This window comes from Quercus robur, chromosome 5 (assembly GCF_932294415.1).
Source record: "Quercus robur chromosome 5, dhQueRobu3.1, whole genome shotgun sequence".
Taxonomy (NCBI): Eukaryota; Viridiplantae; Streptophyta; class Magnoliopsida; order Fagales; family Fagaceae; genus Quercus; species Quercus robur.
In genome coordinates this window covers 77,297,045-77,317,192 of record NC_065538.1, presented here as the reverse complement: position 1 = coordinate 77,317,192, position 20,148 = coordinate 77,297,045, and the positions used below count along the sequence as shown (strand labels likewise).

Sequence of the window (20,148 nt, the reverse complement as noted above, 5' to 3'; positions counted from 1 at the left end):
CCCCTAAACAAAACAAACAGGTCATCTATGTCATCTATGTCTCCCCCTTTTTGTCACGTATTGACAAAGACTACTCAATCAGAAGGTAGACAGAAAACATACGCAACAGAGTAAGAGAAAATAGAGATAACTCCCCCTATGAAGAGCAACAACTCCCCCTAAGAACCACAAAGGTTAAAAATAGGAAAAACAAAACAAGTTTTAGGAAAAACAGTTTTGGGAAAAAAAATAAAGGAGGTGGGGATAAATAAAAAGACACAAACCAAGTTTTAAAAAAAACTAAGTTAAGGATACACATGAAGAAAAAATATTCTCTCTTTCAATAAAATGCAAACATGGCACTATGTGACCCATAAACAATTGCATGAGTAGAGAAAATAGCACATTAATTATCCATCATAACTCTCAAGAAAATAATTTTCTACAATTCACACATAAAAATAGCATATACTAGAAAGTACATAACTCAAAAATTAATCAATCAATTTTTAAATCAAGTTGAGTACCCAATGTAGCAAAGTGTATGCATGTTATGTGTGAAAACAATGAGAGAGATGACTACAAAACTGCAAGATGGATACAAAAGAAATCAATGCAATTCATGTGAATCCTAAACATAAATGATGCATGGAAAAATCAAATTTTTGAAAAAAAAAAACAGAGCAATTTAATGCAAAAACTCCTCAAAGCACATTGTTTTATAATAAAAAAATGCATGAGTATAAGACGAAAAGTTTTTTCAAAAACACTTGAATTCAACCCAGATCTTCCAAAATAAAGATTTTTAATCAATTTGTCCTCAAAGCACAAACATTAAACACATTTTACATTAAAATCAAGGAATTTTCAATCTTGGATGGCCAAAATAAGATCACACACAATATAATGTACCAAGTTTAGCAAAGAATAACTTGTGTAGTGTGTGCAACTAGCAAAAACTTGAAAAACATGTAAGGTGATATGTAAATAGCAATCAATCACAAAGTCTACAAAATTCATCACAAAGAATTTAAAAGAGACTATCACCTAAAGAGTTACATCATATAACTCCCACATCTCCTAGATCATAAGCTTGCAATCATGTAATTATTGAATTTATGCCTCATAATATACACACCAATTTTAAGTCATGTGAGTTTGGCATTAAGCCTAATAGTACACACCAATTTTAATTTTAAGAATTAAGCAATTTAAACCGAGGCTTCACTTTATGTTCTTTTCGTGCATGTGCTACACTTTCTCGAGCACAAAATCTTATAATATGCACTAAGGTGTTCATGATTGGCTAGTAAATAGTGGTGAGATGGTTATTTATGTCTTTCTCAAAAGGTTCAAGTCCGACAGTCAAAGACATGTGACTTCAAGATCAAGACAAAGTGATCAAAAACTATAAACATCTCCCACACAACATGCACTATAAAGCTTCAACTAGTAAAGTGCAATAAGTAAGCTCATCAAAGCTAAACAAGGTACATAAACTTGTTATGTAAAGATAATATGGCCAATTCTTGATTATAAATCCAAGATGTGAAATACAAAACACAAAAATCTTTTTGGTTTTATAAAATTTATGACCAAAACCAAAAAGCGCACATTATGCTAAATGAATAATGCAAATGCAATGCATGACAGTGCTTAACTAAGTTATAGAGGGTATACAAATAAGAAATATCAATTTCTTAATTAACCCTTGAGTACATTTTCAAACTAGTACATACTCACATAAAATCAGAAATAACTTAGCACTTATATAACACATACTATCTAAGTTTCTCCACAATGTCAAGCATGTTCTAAATCAAGAGAAATATATCATAATTTATGTAATCCTCAAGGAAAAAAAAACAAGACTCAAAATAAAATATTTTTGTCTTTTTGAAAATTTTTCAATGTTTTTGGATTTTTTTTTTTAAAAAAAAAACTTAAAAAAACAAAACAACCGAAAACAAAAACAAAACATGTCCACAAACAATTGAAAGAATTAAATCAGGGACAAGTCAGCAACACTCACCTTAGAGAATCTTTTCTCACCCATCTAGCACGAGTCTTCGGCTTTGTAGGTGAAAATCCATGTGAAGCAAAGTGTATTTGAGAGATTACACCAATTTTCTGAGAAAGACTGAAATCCTGCAAATTCCTTTCACAAGCCAACAAGCTCAAATTTTTCAAAAGAATATGAAACAATTTATATGGACTTATGGCAGGAGAAATATCATCACAAATCCTAGATTGAAACACAGAATGCTTAAATTTCAGTTTATGACAATTAGGACGAATGTGACCATGGACACCACAAAAGTGACAAACAGGAACAAATTTAGGAACATCAGTATTCCTAACAACAAATCTAGTCTCAGATTTTGGTTTTTGCCTCAACAAAGAACAATTTGGTCTAATATGACCAACAACACCACAAAGGTGATAGGTAGGCACAAAAATAGATTTATTGTGCTCTCTAACAATAGGTTTAGACTTAGGTTGAGAAACTTCAGCGTCAATATCAGAATTTTTACCTTTGTCTAACCTAGCAAAATAAGCCTTTTCTTTATTATTTCTCTTAAAAGGAGGGATATAAACTTTCCCAGTTTTAGGCTTAAGAGAAACAGAAACACTTCTGTTATCAACAGCAGGCTTGGTACTAGTCAAATTTTCAATTTTGGTCCTAGATTCAACTAACTCTTGTTCCAAGCTTTTCATCTTCTCATCTTGAGAGGAAATTTGATTTCTCAAAAATTCATTCTTTTTATTAGATTCATCTAATCTAACAACCAATTCCTCTTTTTCAAGATTAACCAATTTTAACTCTTCCTTGAATTTCTTAGCAATTTTCATAGATTTCAATAATTCCTTATGAAGAGTTTCACAAGCATCAATAAAATCAACAGAAGCATGAGCAGAAATATGATCAGAAAGACACTTCAAATTATCCATGACAACAAGGGTCAAGGATCAGCTCTTAGATCAAAAGATCTAAAACAAAAGAGCAACCCGTTCTGATACCACTTGTTAGTTTTTAGACCCCTTAAAACAACAATTAGATAAATCTAGGTAATTAGCCAAGTTGTTACTTAGTCCAATTAAACAAGACTAGGTTATCACAATATAAAAGATCAAATCAAGTAAAGCAGCGGAAAATAAATAACACAAGATATGATCACCTAGGAAAACCAAACCGGTAAAAAACCTGGGGAGGATTTGACCTAGCTATCCTCAAGGTAAAAAGCAAATCCACTAGAAAGAATCGAAGTTCATACAATAAGACTTACAAGCCCCCACGCTCGACTTCTTATTGCTACCAACCAGTAGAACTTACTGACACGACCACGTGCAAGCTCCAAATCCACGGACTCCTTCTTTCTTTGGCATTTGCAAAACACAAACAGCCCCGTTTGTGACTTTGAGATCCCACTCAAAGGTTTAGCAACACAAACTCTCCTGTTTGTGACTCCAAGACCACCCTTGAAGGTTTAGATCATCAACACCTTTGATGACAAGAGAAGGCAGCAACTTCTACAATATCGGATCTTGAGATTCTTCAAGGAATAGCACCAGTAGAAGACGTAAGAGAGATTTTTAGGAACAAAACCCTAAATACAAAAGAGGCACACTCTTTTCTCTATGAAAAGCCACATAAAAACGTGCTTAGGGTTTCCTTTATATACTGGGAGAAGTAGATTAAAAACCCTAATCCTAAATGGGCTGGAACTGTTGTTTGGGCTTAATTAAAATTCTGCAAATACGACTTTCGATCGATTGAGCCTATCTTTCGATCGATTGAATCAGACAGATTATGAAATCTTCTTCCTTGAATCTTGACTTGAATCTTGACTTGAGCATTGTTTAATAAAACCTATAGACTCTAAGATCTATATCTAGACAAGTTTGTGTTCACGATTTGCCAATTGTTCTAAACATTTAGAACCTAACAATTTCAATACTCGACATAGGATTCATTGGCAAAAACGCTATAAAAGACTGCGTTTTCACTTTGGACGAAAGAAAGAGCTAAATCAGTTTGGCAAATGCTTACGTCACAGTTCCATTCGGTCTTCGCCCATTTGGGGGGTTTTTGGGAGGGTAGTTTAAGTTATGTTGTTTGGTTGTTTTTGATATACATGTGGATGAAAAAGTGTGTAATATTATTTAAAATGTGTAAAAATGTGTTTAAACTTTCTTGCCAAACACCCTTACTCTCTCGCAGAACATCTCCGACGAAAAATGCTAAATCCTCAACAACACCGTTGATGTCTCTCTCGTACAGTTATTAATAGTGTTACATTTCTCAATAATTTTCTTACAGTAATTAATGCCCTTTTAGTCGTCAGAGTCAAAGGTGCGCGTCCCTTCCAAACTGTTTCATATATAGTTGAATTTCAATTTATTTTGATTTGACCCTTATCACTTTTTTAAGATTTATTTAATTTGTTTAGCAAAAAAATATTTATTTTAATTTGTTTAGCAAAAAAAAATTGTAGGGACACGATTTTTGTTAACCCGGTCCTGGATGGTCAGGCCCTGGCCCAAAAGGTCCCACACAATATATCTTGTAGAGTATGGGCTAAAGAACTTGGTTCCAGTTGGTTTAGACAGTCCGTTGCATGTTCTTAGCAGATGTAGGAACGTGAATCAAGAAAATGGATGTGAGAGTGGAAGTTTTATTCATGGTTATGCATTCATACAATGAATCCTTGCTTTTCTTTCTTCTCTCCCCTCTTTTTTCGTCCCCCCCTTCTGAGGGACTCTTACATATTATATAGGCCCTCTTTTATCATCTGGGCCCTACACTTGTTGATCATCCAAACCCTCACTTGAGCAACTGTCCCATCAGACGTCCTTACCAGTTCTTTGTGAGTTGCAGTGACCAAGGTAACACTGTTCAGGGGTCTTCTCTTCATTAATGCGGCCAGGAGAGTAGTTGTGGTGCATTTAATGTGGTGGTGACAGCTTTTACTGAGATATTTTGAGCCTTCTTTCTTTTTACGTGTTTGGAGTGAAGGCTACAGTAACTGGGATGCATCATTGACCCGGACTTTGGAATGTCCGAGGAGGAGTTACTCCTCGGACGTGTTTTCTTCGCCCCAGTTGGCTTGGGCAGGGATTATGGGTCGTGACGTCTCCTCGGACAGAATGGTCCTCGGATGGGCCCAAGGCCCAACCAACTTGTTATTTTGGGCCGGTCCCCACAAAAATATTTATTTTAATTTTTTTTAAATTGTAATATAAATGGCAAGAAATGAGGTTTTTTTTTTTTTAAATAATTTTTTTTATAGGGAATGGCAATAAATGAATTTGCAGCTTGAAATTGCTACTATATTGAAAATTTACCAAAAAAAATTTGGTGGGTATATAAAGTAATACATACACCAATAGTTAAAATAGGCCAAATTCCATAATTATACCCAATAAGTTTGGATTAATTGTCATTTTTGTTTATAAAATTTAAATTTTGTCATTTTAATAATTAATGTTTAACATTTCTACTAAGATCGTTCTTCCATCCATTGCCATCTACATAATTGCGGTTTGGTCTAAGACAATAACATAGTATCACATATATTAATAGTTAAACTAAAGAATAAACTTGGAATTCATTTTTATAGAAAATATTATCAGTCAAGTTATGAACAACGTTTTTTTCAAACTAATTTGAAGATAAACTCTTCAAAATTTTGATATATCTTTATATTGAGTGTCAATTTTAAAAATCTAACCGTTAAATTATATACCCTTATTATATTTTTTATACTTATAAAATAAAAAAAATCAATTACTATATCATAAAAAATATTAAAATTTTAATTTTTTATAATATAAAATTTTATATAAAAAATAAATTTATTAATTAAATAATAAATAACATCCTATTTAAACTATATTTAATATGCAGGTTAAAAAAGAAAGTTGAAAAGTCAGGCCATAACACATTGGCATTTAGACTTGTTAACTTGCGTGGAGCAGTCCTCTCATCATAAAAGGCAGAACTGTACATCCTCACCGCTCATCATACCTATCCCCTAAACATCTGAATCCCAGAACATGTAGTACGAACACTACAGAAGCTCTTTACATAATAGCGGAGAGGAAGAGTTTGATTCATCAAAATGACTTCCTTTCAATCCTTTCTCTCTTCCGATCATCTTCCTTTCCATGCTTAGCTTCCTCAGCCTTACCGCTCATGCTGCTGACCCTGTTCTTCTCAACACCGTATGTGAAAACTCCACTTACACCGCCAATAATAGCATCTACCAATCCAATCTAAAGTCCCTCCTTTCTTCTTTCTCCTCCAACGCCAACATCGAATTCTTCTTCACCAACAGTGGCCCAGACACCTCCGACCCCGTCTACGGCCTCTTCGACTGTCGCGGTGATGTCACCCGTCAAGTCTGCCGTGATTGCGTCGAAGCAGGAGTGAAAGAGCTAACCAGCAAGTGCTCAAGAGAAAAATCGCTATCACATGGTACGATAAGTGCGTTTTACGCTACTCCAACTGGTCTTTCTTTTCCACCGTCGACGAAAGACCGATGTTCGGCTTGTTGAACACGCAGAATGTGACGGATCAGGATAAGTTTAATCAGTTACTGAACGCATCGATGATTGAGTTGTTGATTGAGTTAGCAAAGGAAACCTCGGAAGTTCCAATTGGTATTAAGAAGTTTGGGACCAAGGAAGTGAATATCTCTGCGTTCCAAACACTGTACAGCCTTGTACAGTGCACACCGGACCTGTCCAGCACCGTTTGCAATGATTGTCTTCGGGACGCTATAAAACTTCTTCCTTGGTGTTGTAGTGGAAAGCAAGGGGGCAGAGTTGTTTTTCCCAGTTGCAATATCAGGTATGAATTGTACACGTTTTACACAATGGCAGCGATAGCACCCATGCCACCTGGACCTCAACCTCCATCTCCAAGGCTTCAACCTCCACCTCCAGGTTCCGTCAGAGGAGCAAAAGGTAAACTGAAGCAATTCCAATTTACTGCTTCTCGTTCATTTTTCTTTTTTAAATTAAATTAAATTAAATTTATTGTTATTATTATTTTTCTTTGATCAGAGACTGCTTTTCATTCTTGATTATTGCTTATTACTTATTAGACTAGTAGTTCATATTAACTTTATTTATTTATTTATTTTTATGATAAAAGTTTGTAAATTGCTTTTCATTTGGTATTTTTTTTATTAAATTTGAAATTTGATAAATTAAGATTTAAATAGAAATTTCTAATTATATCCTTTATACTTATAGAATTTAAAGAAGATTCAAGATCAATAATTATGTTATCAATTTAGATTTTCGATTTTTGTAGTTTTAAATTATGCATAAAATATAGATTTATGGATGAAATAGTAAATAATATTCAATTTGAACAAAATTTGACATATAAATTAAGAATATAAAAAATATATAACTTAATAATTAATTTTTAATTGAAGTTTGCAGTTATTATAGTCAAACTTTTTAAGTGATTTCGTGTCTATGAATTTTGTTTTGTCGGCTCCTACCACTTGTCCCTCTTTTACAAAAATCCTGAGATTTATGCGTTTTTCAGAAACAAAAGTAACTCATCAAGATGCTGGGACCTGGGGTTGAGAGGGCCGAAGAGCACTGAGAGAGACGAAAAGAAGGAGAATCTTTTAGGTTATTTGCCAAGAGAAAATAAAGAGAGAGTGAACAGGAAAATAGTTCTAAATGTACTGTTCATTTCAGAATTACTCACTATTTTTTTATTTTTTTATTTTATAAAGAAAAAACCCTCATATCAAACACACAATTATATTTTTTTATATTTTAAAATATGTTATTTGAAATATTATATTATTATTATTTTTTTTTTTTACATTATGAGTATGTCAAACACATATTTTCACAATACTTTTTAAATTACAATTTTCATATCATTTTGAACAATAATACTTAAACGCTGCTACCAAATAGACCCTTAACTATTGTGGTATTGTGTGTTTTGTATATGCTGTGCGTCACTTTCACCTTTCTTCGTTAATATTAATTATTTTATTTTATTAAATGTGTTTTTTTAAGGGATATTAAGTGATGTTATGTTTTGGGCTTTCATTGATTTTTCCTTTTCTCTATTATTATTTGCTATTGATATGGGTGTGCATTTAATAATTCAATCCATTAACTCGACAAAAACCAATGCATTACTAATTTTTTTTTAAATAGTTTTTTGCCTTGTGAAAAAGAAAAAAAAAATAATGATATTAAGTTGACCCATCCCTAAAAAAATCAGGTGTGGGTCATAGATTTTGTTATCAGTTTACGATGATATATTTCTAACCTGAACTTAATTGCTTTGATCCTACTTATGGTACTTCTATTTTCATGGCTTACTTTATAAATCTTTATTTAAGTTTAATTTTTTGATGAACAAAAGATATTGTCGGACTGTGAGCTGTGTCATTTTATCTCAAAACTAATTGGTGATAAAGAAGACACTCTCAAATCTTTTATAGTATTTGACATCACGTCTTGCAAACCTGTTTTTAGAGTGGTTGTAGAGAGTCGAATTGTAGTCTTCCAACAGATATAATTTGATCAAAACTCATTGTACATGACGCAGACCACAAAAGACATGTACAACCCAAAACTCAAAATATAAAAAAGGAAAATACTTATTCCACACAAATTGTTTTACACAGTTTTAAATATATCTTAAAAAAAATTTTGAAACCATGACTTGAAGTCACGACTTCCAACTTGAAAATCATTTGAGTTATTTTTTGGATTGTGTGTATTAACGATTTCCAAATGAAATCGTGATTTTGGATTATTGTACACCTTTCTAAAGAGTTTAAATTTGCTCGCTGTAGTGATAGCAATTGGGATAGAGATATGGAAGATAAAAAGATTACCGTTGGTTTTGTATTCTACATGGGTGATATTGCTTTTACATGGACTATTAAGAAGCAACTGATTGTGACGTTGCACTTGGGAAGCTAAATACATTTATGCTACTTCTAGTTTCTGTCATGCGATTTGCATTAGAAGTTTATTAAAGGAGTTGCATATACCGCAAGCAAAATCGACAAAGATTTTTATGCACAACAAGTCAACACTACTTCATGCATAAAATCCATTCTTTCATGATTGAATCACTCACAATGATTCAAGACAATATAATACAAGAAAGGAACTTGAACTTGAGATCATGAAGTAATATGATCAGGTTGTAGATATAATGATGACGGATAGAATATTCAAATTAATTTCTGTAATTTTTATATATTTTTTGTTATTTTAGGTTTAGGTTATTTATTTCCTTGTTTTAGGTACTTTTAATGTTGTTTAGTCAAATTAGGGTTTTATATGCTTTCTTATCTGCCTTAGGGTTTCCTAGCCGCTTTAGGTTTTCTTTTACTATTTAAACGCATTGTAGCCTCCAAAGGCAATTTAGTTTTCAAACTATTATTAATAAACATAGACTTTTTGTCAATTTTCTTCTCTGGTACGTTCTAGTTTTATCACCTTGTGGATTCAAGGAATCTCTCGTAGATTTGAGGTTTATTAGTTTAGTTTCTGTCTATCAAAGAGAGCACCGTGTGTTTTTTCTTCAGACTTCCGCAACATCATATAATTACCAAACCAATCATGTTTGATGTATTTTACGATCTACAAACCTTTCTAAACTTGACTAGAAAAACAAGTTTAATGGGGGACATTAGATGTTAAACTTGTTTAATTATTTTTTTTCATTTTTTATTATGATTTTTTTGTATATTAAATAATATTTGAATGAATGCATACGAAAGACTTTCTTGAAGTTATGTGGAAAATTATGAATGTGGGGAGTTTATGAAGTAAACACATCTTGGAGATTTTTGATGTTATGCAATAAATAATGATGGTTAAGAGAGTGCATGGAGGCTATAAAGCCATTCCTTCATCAATTTGTATGCAACAATGAAAGAATTTAAATAAAAGACATGAAGTGTTCTCTACCTCTTTCCTCTTCGTTCTCTTTCACTTTGTGTGCTTTGTGAGTGCGAGTCTCTTTAGTTGAGTAGTGTGTGAGGCTCACTAACTTCGATAAATATTAGAATTAGAAGTGAGTGGGGTGGGTAAGGACTGGAGTTAAAGTCTCTAAGAGGGAGTTTCACACACATATACACATAGATTAAACTAAAATAGAATGTCTATTTTGTATAAAAAAGAAAAGGAAAAAAAAAAAAAAAAAAGTGAGTAACTAATCTAAGACTCAAGTATACCAGCCTAGCCAATATGTTCTAATGGTACTTTCAATCTCATCTATACTGATCAGACGTAATTTATTTATTAGGCAGCACTTCTTGTAACTGACTATTACCTGTTGTCAATAAAACATGAAATTTTTTTTCCAGGAAAAGGCAAAATCTCACCGGTAATTATTATCGCCATTGTTGTTACAATTGCTGCCTCTGTGGTGCTAGTCATTCTGGCCTACTGTTTCCTCCGGAGGAGAGCGAGAAAGAAGTCTGATGCTATAAATAAAGAGAGTCCCAAGCAATCTGACGGTTTGCTTAATTATCATGGTATGCTCATGCAAGTGCTTTTGTGTTCATACGATCATAACACAATCTCCTCATTTTCAATATTATACGTGAAGGAATCCTTTCAATATGGACGTGTTAAGCGGCACTTGAAAAACTATACTACAAATTAGAAATAGTAAATTCCTCTCTATTTGTAGGTTAAACTTCTAGGATGGTTGGTAATTTGTCTGAAAATGATAAAGAATATATTGATTATCTAAAAACTCTCACCTCATCATATCTGCAAACATTGATCTCTGTAATGTTATCTCTCTTATGTTTGTTTATTTTTGGATGTTTAGCTGCAAGTGAAATATCAGCTGATTTAGCTGTAGAATCCTTGCAATTTGATTTTGTGACAATTGAAGCCGCCACAAACAAATTCTCAGATGAAAACAAGATTGGTGAAGGTGGATTTGGAAAAGTTTACAAGGTATATATAATCGAAACTCATTTCTTGCATTTTTTTTTTTTTTTTTTTTTTTTATATAACTCAAAATAAGCATACATAGAAAATTTACTGCATATAAATATAATTTTTTTTAGAAAAATTTAAAATCTTTTGAAGTGGTGATTTTACAAATTATACGAAGTAAACTATTCTAGAGCCAGTCTAAGCGTTGGACACATCCTCAATATTAATCTCACCATTTCCTTACGTACTGAAAAATATACTTTAAACACCTAAGTAATTAACAATGCAAGAATAATGAATTTAAACAATTAATCATGCACACAATATTGGCAAATAATAAAAATACTGAAGGGAAACCTTTCAAATGAAAAACCACTACTAGGAAAAAATCAATCCTGTCAAAAATCACTATTAGAGGAACAATTACATAGCTAGCAACTTACAAAATCTTTGCCTTGTCTAGACCTATGCAACCTTTGCGAACTCCCAGTTTGCCTTCCTACCATGATAGTCCCACACCGACTAACAACATGGTCCTAAATTTGCTGTTTGGAGGTTATTTCATTCAGGGTGTGCTACTTGACGGGAAGGAAGTAGCAGTCAAAAGGTTCTCAACAAAGTCATTGCAAGGCTTAGAGGAATTCAAAAATGAGATCATACTTATTGCAAAACTTCAGCACAGAAATCTTGTGAGGTTATTGGGATTTGGCATAGAGGGAGAGGAAAAGCTGCTTGTATACGAGTTCATGCCCAACAAAAGCCTTGATATTTTTATTTTTGGTTTGTTTCTTCCTACATTCTGTTTCATAAGCTTGATAATATTTTGGATTGCTTGTAAATTTATACAATTCACACTTATGCATGATGTCATTACTTAACATTAATATTAAATTTCAGATTCAAAAAGGCGCCCATTACTTGATTGGAAGACTTGCTATAACATTATTAGCGGGATTGCTAGAGGACTTCTATATCTTCATGAGGACTCCCGCCTTAAAATCATTCATAGGGACTTGAAGCCTAGCAATGTGTTGTTGGACCATGACATGGTTGCCAAAATATCAGATTTTGGAATGGCGAGGATCTTTTATGAAAAACAAAATATAGCAAACACCAAAAGAATTGTTGGAACATAGTAAGCCACTTCTTCCTATATCTTTCTCTTATTTTTTGTTTTAATACTAATAATAATAATAATAATAATGTTTGTATACAAATAGCGGGTATATGGCTCCAGAATATGCAATGGAAGGAGTGTTCTCTGTGAAGTCAGATGTATTCAGCTTTGGTGTAATCTTACTTGAGATTATTAGTAGGAAAAAGAATAGTGGCTTTTACCTTACAGAACATGCCCAAACACTCCTTGCATATGTATGTTAACTTTTGTCTCCTTGAATTAGAATTAGACATTGCAATATGGACTGCATATGTGAAATATAACTCCATTCGAAATCTAAATTGATAGGCATGGAGACTATGGTGTGAAGACAAAGTGTTGGAGTTTGTGGACAACTTCTTGATGGAATCATGTTCGACATTAGAAATTGTAAGGTGCATACATATCGGACTTTTGTGCGTGCAGGAAGATCCACAAGATAGACCCAACATGTCAACTGTGGTAGCATTGCTAGAAAATGAATCAATAGCCCTTCCTAAACCAAGACACCCCGCATTTTCTGTGGCTAAATTCATTCAGATGGATGAATTCTCTGTAAATGAGCTTAGTTTTTCTAGTATTGTACCACAATGAACGCGTTCAACTGTATAAGATTGGCATTAGGTCTTGCATAATGGTGAACTAAATATTGTAGACTAAAAATTCTATAAAATAGGAATAGGATACGTATTGGGAAGGAAGGTCCAGTTAATTGAGCAAATAAAGGTGATTTTTTGGGGTGATTTTCTGAGAAGGGAGTTATGAACTAAGGGACCTTTGGACAAAATAAACATGAGACTTTGGACATATCTCATTGATGGGCCTGCAGGATGATTTGGACAGTCTGGAATTTGGATTTAACAAAAAATACTCAGTACCGTTTCCCACAATAAAGGAATAGATCTCACAGGAATATGCTTCTAGCCCTATTGGCACCAACCATTCTCTTCAGTTTTTGTGTTGTACGATTCCTTCCTTCCAAATTTCAAAAAAATTAAATGAAAAAAAAAAATAAAAAAAATAAATAAATAAAAAACTCATGATTTGTGAGTGCTATTTTCTTCAGTCAAGTCCTATATGGGAATCACATGTTGGATTCTTGTATTATTTACGATAAGAGGATAATCAAGAATATAAACCAATTGTTTAAGTGAATTGAAAAATATTTAATTATTTTCACTAATTTACGCTTTTTTTTTTTTTTTTGAAACAAAAGCATATCATTCATTTAATCAACAAAATTAGCATCTTGGTACAAAGCTTCTCTAGCTATTGGAGGGACATCTTCCATCCAAAACATACCCTTAGTAATATTCCTAGCAAATTGGGCTAATACATGAGCAACTCGATTCACGCCTCTTGTAACACAGTCAATCCTTACCCACAGTAAATTACGAATCAAATGTTGAATATCCCCAACCACATTCCCTAACAAGGATCTTTTATATATAATTTGATTACATGCAAGTAAATTTGATTTTATCTTTTGCCTTGCTCTTATTCAATTGTTGCCAAAACAACTCATTTTAAATAAAAATGTCATATTTCAAAATTAATTGTTTCTTATATAAATCAAATAAAAAAAATTCATTTTACATAACTAATAAGTGCACCAACTACAAATAATTAGTACATAAAAACAAATGTATTTACACTATTGTAGGGACGAGGGCCCAAAATAGTATATTGGGCCTTGGGCCTTGTTTGAAGACATTGATAAGTCTGAGGGAGAGCAAATAGTTGTTAATTGTTCCCAATTAAAGTCTCAAAGGTGGGGAACAAGTGAAAGGTTGTCCAAGGAGGAACTCCTCCTCGGATATGATGAATATAGTTCACAATATGTACTCCATCAGTTAGCATAATCCTCCAAGAAGCTCCAATGATAGAGACATGCCTCATGAACATATGAGAAGGAAGGAAACCTATAAATATCTAAGGGAAAGCTGCCACTACCGCATTAAATGCACTGCAGCTACTTTTCTGGCCGCATTTATGTGAAAAAGACCTTTGAGCAGTACTACCTTGGCTACCATAACTCATAAAAAACCAGAAGGAGTGTCTGATGAGACAGGTACTCAAGTAAGGGTTCGGATGATCAACAGGTGTATGGTGAAGATGGTGCAAAGGAGGATATATTAGGGTGAAAGACTCTTCATGATAGGAAAATTGGAAAAATAAAGAGGGGATACTGTAACAATCTAAATTGTCTTTGTATCCAAATGTGATCAATATATATATATATATATATATATAATTGTGACCTCTTCGGACTAAGAGTCCATTGATATCAATACCTCTTATTTGTGCTTGATTGTCATTTAATTAAATACTAGCCGTTGTTCAACTCATTAGGTCCTAGTTCACTCTCTACGAATTTATTGTATTGGGCTCATTGGGCCAAGATCTCATACACTTTGGGTTTTGGCCACAAATCGGGACTCTACAATTGGCGCCGTCTGTGGGAAGAACTTGTGTGATAGTGAAAACAAAGGTCAACTATGGCAAATTCAGGCTCACATTAGGCAGAATCCATAGCATCTCAATGTGAAAATCCTTTCACCAACCTTGAGCATAGGAGAGATCAAGAGGGCAACGTGCACGTTACGCACACAAGCAAAAGCCACTCTCAAGTTGGGAGTCACGTCTCTCAAGAACAGCACAATAAAGCCATGCAGAGGGAAATCGACTAGCTTAAGAAGAAGTTATGCCATGCACAACGAAAACAAACTCTCACCCCGTCTGATTCCTCCTCTGATGATAAGAAAGATAGCGATTATCGACATAGATCAAGGACTCCCCCAAGTGAATCCTTCTCATATGAAAAGGAGCATCATAGTGAACGCCGATGCAAAAGCCTCATTCACAAAGGATTGGGAAATGATGCGATGAGCAAAGCTTTGAACTAGATTCCCAAGTCACCATTCACGCGTAAGATCGAAAGGGTAGCTCTTCCTCGGAGTTTCCATCAGCCAACATTCACCATCTATAATGGGTGAACAGACCCAGTGGAGCATGTGAGCCATTTCAATCAGAGAATGACTGTTTATTCTAAGGACGAAGCCTTGACGTGCAAAGTGTTCCCATCTAGTTTAGGACCCGTGACGATGAGATGGTTTGACAGCCTGAGGACAGGTTCAATAAATTCCTTCAAGGAGCTCACTCAGGCGTTTGGCTCCCGTTTTATCACATGTACCAGGGTCCCTCAGCCCTTAGACTCCCTACTATCTTTGTCTATGCGAGAAGGGGAGACCCTGAAAACATACTTGGACAGAAGCATTGTGAGATGTACAATGAGATAGAGGGTAACTTTGAGGACGTCGTCATTAGTACCTTCAAGAGTGGCCTCCCAGTCGAGCATGGTTTAAGGAAGTCCTTAACAGGAAAACCAGTCACCAGCCTGCGCCAGCTTATGGATCGTATTGACAAGTATAAAAGGGTTAAGGAAGATCAATAACTAGGTAAAGGAAAGGCTAAGGTTATCCCTTAGGAGATGATGGATTTCAGGTCAGACCGATTAAATAACAACCAACCCCGGAGAGATTTTACTGGACAATCAAGGTCTACCAACACCCAGATCGTTAATGCAGTATTCCGAGAATCGGTGCATCAGGTTCTAGAGAAGATTAAGAACGAACCATTCTTCAAATGGCCAAACAAAATGGCCGGAAACCCCTTGAAACGCAACCAGAACCTTTATTGCTAATATCATCAGGACTAGGGGCATACTACGGAAGACTGCAGGAATCTGTGGGACCATTTAGCCCAGCTGGTCCGAGAAGGGAAATTGAAGCAGCTGCTGCACCATTCTAGTGGCCAAGTGGGGCAGTCAGGTTTGGATCCTCGAAGAGATTCTTCTTCAAGACCTCCTCTGGGAACGATCAATGTCATCTTCGCTGTCCCCGGTAGGACCGGTTCCTGTCCTTCTCGAGTAATGTCTGTGGCTCGGCTATCAACCGAAGACAGCAATTCAGAACCAAAAAGAGCCAGAATAGAGGCTCCGTTAGTCCTGGGCTTCTTGGCCAATGATAAGATCGGAACTATCCAACCTCATGACGATGCTTTGGTGGTCACACTCAAGACAGGGGGGTACGATGTGAAAAGACTGTTGGTAGATCAGGGAAGTGCTATCGAGATAATGTACCTCGATCTATACAAAGGACTGAATTTGAAACCCAAGGACCTAACAGCGTACGACTCCCCACTAGTAAGTTTCGAGGGGAAGACAGTTACTCCAAGAGGTTAGATTAGACTGCCCATACAGACCGGTTCAGATGTTGTGGAAGTAGACTTCATTGTGGTGGATGCTTATTCACCTTATATGGCTATTATGGCCAGGCCTTTGCTTCATGCTTTAGAAGCCGTTTCTTCTACCCTCCACCAGAAGGTGAAGTATCCATCCAACGGCCAAGTTAAAGAGATTGTAAGGAATCAATCCATGGCTAGGTAGTGCATGGTGGTTGCCATCTTACATAGGCCCAATGTGGAGTCCTCGGCCTCTATTGAAAGGAACTTATAGCAATCAAGAACTCCGGTATTGCTTGATAATGGATCAACCGAGGAAGAAAAATGCGAAGATCTAGAAAAGGTTGTTGTTGGTGATGATTCGGAGAAGTTCTTTCAGATTGGCTCCCAACTGCCTCTCTAAGAGAGAAAAAATCTAATCGAATTCCTGAGAAAAAACGTAGATGTATTCGCATGGAATGCTTATGAAGCCCTGGGGGTGGACCCAAGTTTCATTCGTCACCATTTGAATGTCAATCCATCTGTTACCCCTAAAAAACAACCTTTTTGGCACTCATCCAGAGAGCATTCTAATGTTGTCAAAGATGAGGTGACAAAGCTTAAGCTGGCATGAGCAGCTCCCAAATCTTTCATTACAAACTGTTTTGACAATTGTTTCTTTAGATTATTAATCTCCTCAATGCTAGACCCTATAATGAGCATATCATCCATATACAATAGTAAAATGATGTAAGAATTACCAAAGAACTTAACATAGCAACAGTGATTAGCTTCACATCTCTTGAACCCAATTCTATGCATAAAATTGTCAAATTTCTTGTGCCATTGTCTTGAAGTTTGTTTTAGGCCATACATGATCTTTCTCGATTTGCGGACTAGATTCTCTTGTCCCTGAACAATGAACCCCTTCTAGCTGAATCATGTAAATGTCTTCCTCCAAGTCACCATGAAGGAATGCCGTCTTCACATCTAACTGCTCAAGATGTAAATTTTCTGCAACCACCATTCCCAATACTAGTTTGATTGTTGACATCTTCATAACTGGAGAAAATATTTCTGAGTTATCAATGCCTTTCTTCTATTGGAACCCTTTGACAACTAATCTGGCCTTGTAACGCTTGCTACCATCATGCTCATTCTTTATTCTATATACCCACTTGTTGTGCAAAGCCTTCTTTCCTACTAGTAATTCAGTCAATTCCCATGTCTGATTCCACAATAAGAAATCCATCTCTTCCTTTATGGCTAACTCCCACTTGCTTGAATTTTCATCCTGCAAGGCTTCATCATAACATTTTGGCTCACCACCATCAGTCAATAGGAGATAATTTAGAGCAGGTGAATAACACTATGGAGGTCTAATGGTTTTGGAAGATCTACGGACTTCAGCTACAGGTGTACTTTGATCTACCTGTGAATCTACATTCTCCTTATCTTCTTCACCCATTTTTTGGACAATACTTTCAATCAATTCATTTAAGTTGACAAACTCAAATTTATTTTAATCTATCTCTATAATGTTTGGCACTACAGTTGACCTGTCCTTATACATAACTAGTTCATTAAATATCACATTTCTACTTTTGATGATTTTCCTGTTTTGGTCATCCTAAAACCTATAGCCAAATTTCTCATCACCAAAGCCAATGAAAAACTATATTTTAGACTTTGCATTAGGTTTATTATGAGCATCATAATCAATATGAACATAAGAAACACAACCAAAAACTTTTAAATGGGAAAAATTTACCTCTTTACCGCTCCAAACTACCTTAGGAAGTTTGAACTTCATGGGAACTGATGGTCCTCGGTTTATCAGGTAAGCTGCAGTGATAACAGCATTAGCCTAGAAAGTTTTTGGTAGTCCAACATACAACCTCATATTCCTAGCACGCTTATTGAGAGTTCTGTTCATACACTCAGCCACACCATTCTGCTGTGGTGTCCCAGGAATGGTCTTCTCCATCCTAATTCCTTGTGTAGCACAATACTCACTTAACCCTCCATCTATGTACTCTCCTCCATTATCTGACCTCAAACATTTTACTTTCAAACCTGTTTCTATCTCAACCATGACATTTCATTTCTTAAAAGTTTCAAATACATCAGATTCATTTTTCAGAAAATAAACTCATACCTTTCTGCTTGAGTCATCAATGAAAGTGATGTAATACCTTGAACCTCCAAGGGATGCAACTGGAGAAGGCCCCCACAAATCAGTGTGTACTAACTCCAATTTTTTAGCCTTCGGTGTTCTACCAGTTTTCAAGAAGTTCACATTTTTCTACTTTCCTAGGATGCAGCTTTCACACATGTCAAAATCAACGAACTTCAATTCTAGTAGTTTCCCTTTTGATAGCAGCATCTTCGTTCCTTTCTCACTCATGTGACCAAGACTACGATGCCATAGGCTTGTATCAATACTTGCTTCAGCAATTGCAATTGTGTCTCTTGGACTTGAGGCCATATATAGAGTACCAATCTTCTTTCCATGAGCCAATACTCTGGCTCTCTTTTTAACCTTCCATATACCACCAACAAATAGTATTGCATGCCCTTCATCATCAAGTTGTCCAACAGAAATTAGATTCCTCCTCAGGTCAGGAATATGTTGAACCTTCTCCAGTAACCAAATAGACCAATTGGGCAACAATATCAGGACGTCTTCCATACCCACAACATCCAAAGCTGCACCATTAGCCAAATACACCTTACTAAAATCACTTGCAACATAATTCTGTATGATTTCTCGGTGTGAAGTGGTATAAAATGAAGCTCCTAAGTCTAAAACCAAATCATCAAGTGGACTGTCTACTGTAAGAAATAATGCATCATGTACCTCTTCTATTACAGCATTAGCAGAATCATCTTCATTCTTATTCTTAGGAATTTTGCATTGCCTCCTAAAGTGACCTATTTTCCCACAGTTCCAGCATTGTACTTGTTGGCCTGATCTAGATTTACTTCTATTCCGATTAAAATTTTTAGATTTTGATCTGCCTTAATTAGAATTTCTATCATTACCTCTGCCTCTTGTCTCAAGGTTTAGGGTAGAACCAGATCCTAAGGTTTCACCTGCATCTCTTCTGCGACTCTCCTCAACCAGAATTAAATCTCATATGTCATTGTACTTTAGCATTTCTTTTCCTATAGAATTGCTTACTACTATCTTCATTGCCTCCCAACTATTTGGTAAAGAAGCCAAAATGATCAGTGCATGGATCTCATCATCAAAATCAATTTGTACAGATGATAATTGATTTGTGATAGTATTAAATTCATTCAGATGTTGTGCTACTGATGCGTTCTCTGCCATTTTTAGATTGAATAGTTTCTTAATTAGATGCACCTTGTTGTTTGCTGACGACTTTTCATATATACCAAACAAAGCCTTCATCAGATCTGCTGTGGTCTTCTCCTTTACAACATTGTGTGCAATAGACCTAGACAAAGTTAACCTGATAGCTCCTAGTACCTGTTTGTCAAGAAGAGCCCATTCCTCATCTTTCATAGTCGTAGGTTTTTCCCCTAGAAGCGGCAGATGCAACTTCTTCCCATAAAGATAATCCTCGATTTGCATTCTCCAGAATCCAAAGTTTGTGCCGTCGAACTTTTGTATTCCAGATGCCTTTCCTACTTCCTCTTTGCTCCCACTCAAACCTAACCTGGCTTTGATACTAGTTGTAGGGAATTAGCACGAAATTTCCAACCTATGAGAAACAAAAATAAAGAAAACACACGCCAAAAAAAAAAAAAAATCACTCACACAAGAAAGTATTTACGTGGTTCAGCAATTTGCCTACGTTCACGAA

The 20,148-nt window shown here is 35.1% G+C and overlaps 1 protein-coding gene and 1 pseudogene across 1 annotated transcript; both read left to right on the top strand.

Moving 5' to 3' along the window:
• The first annotated feature begins 6,008 nt into the window (after nt 1-6,008).
• Nucleotides 6,009-12,901, top strand: LOC126727200 (cysteine-rich receptor-like protein kinase 25; annotated as a pseudogene).
• Nucleotides 12,902-15,281: 2,380 nt separating this feature from the next.
• Nucleotides 15,282-16,337, top strand: LOC126728746 (uncharacterized). Its single transcript, XM_050434532.1, has 3 exons — nt 15,282-15,520; nt 15,599-15,704; nt 15,813-16,337. Exons 1-3 carry the CDS (start codon nt 15,282-15,284, stop codon nt 16,335-16,337), a joined length of 870 nt encoding a protein of 289 aa, XP_050290489.1.
• Nucleotides 16,338-20,148: the final 3,811 nt, after the last annotated feature.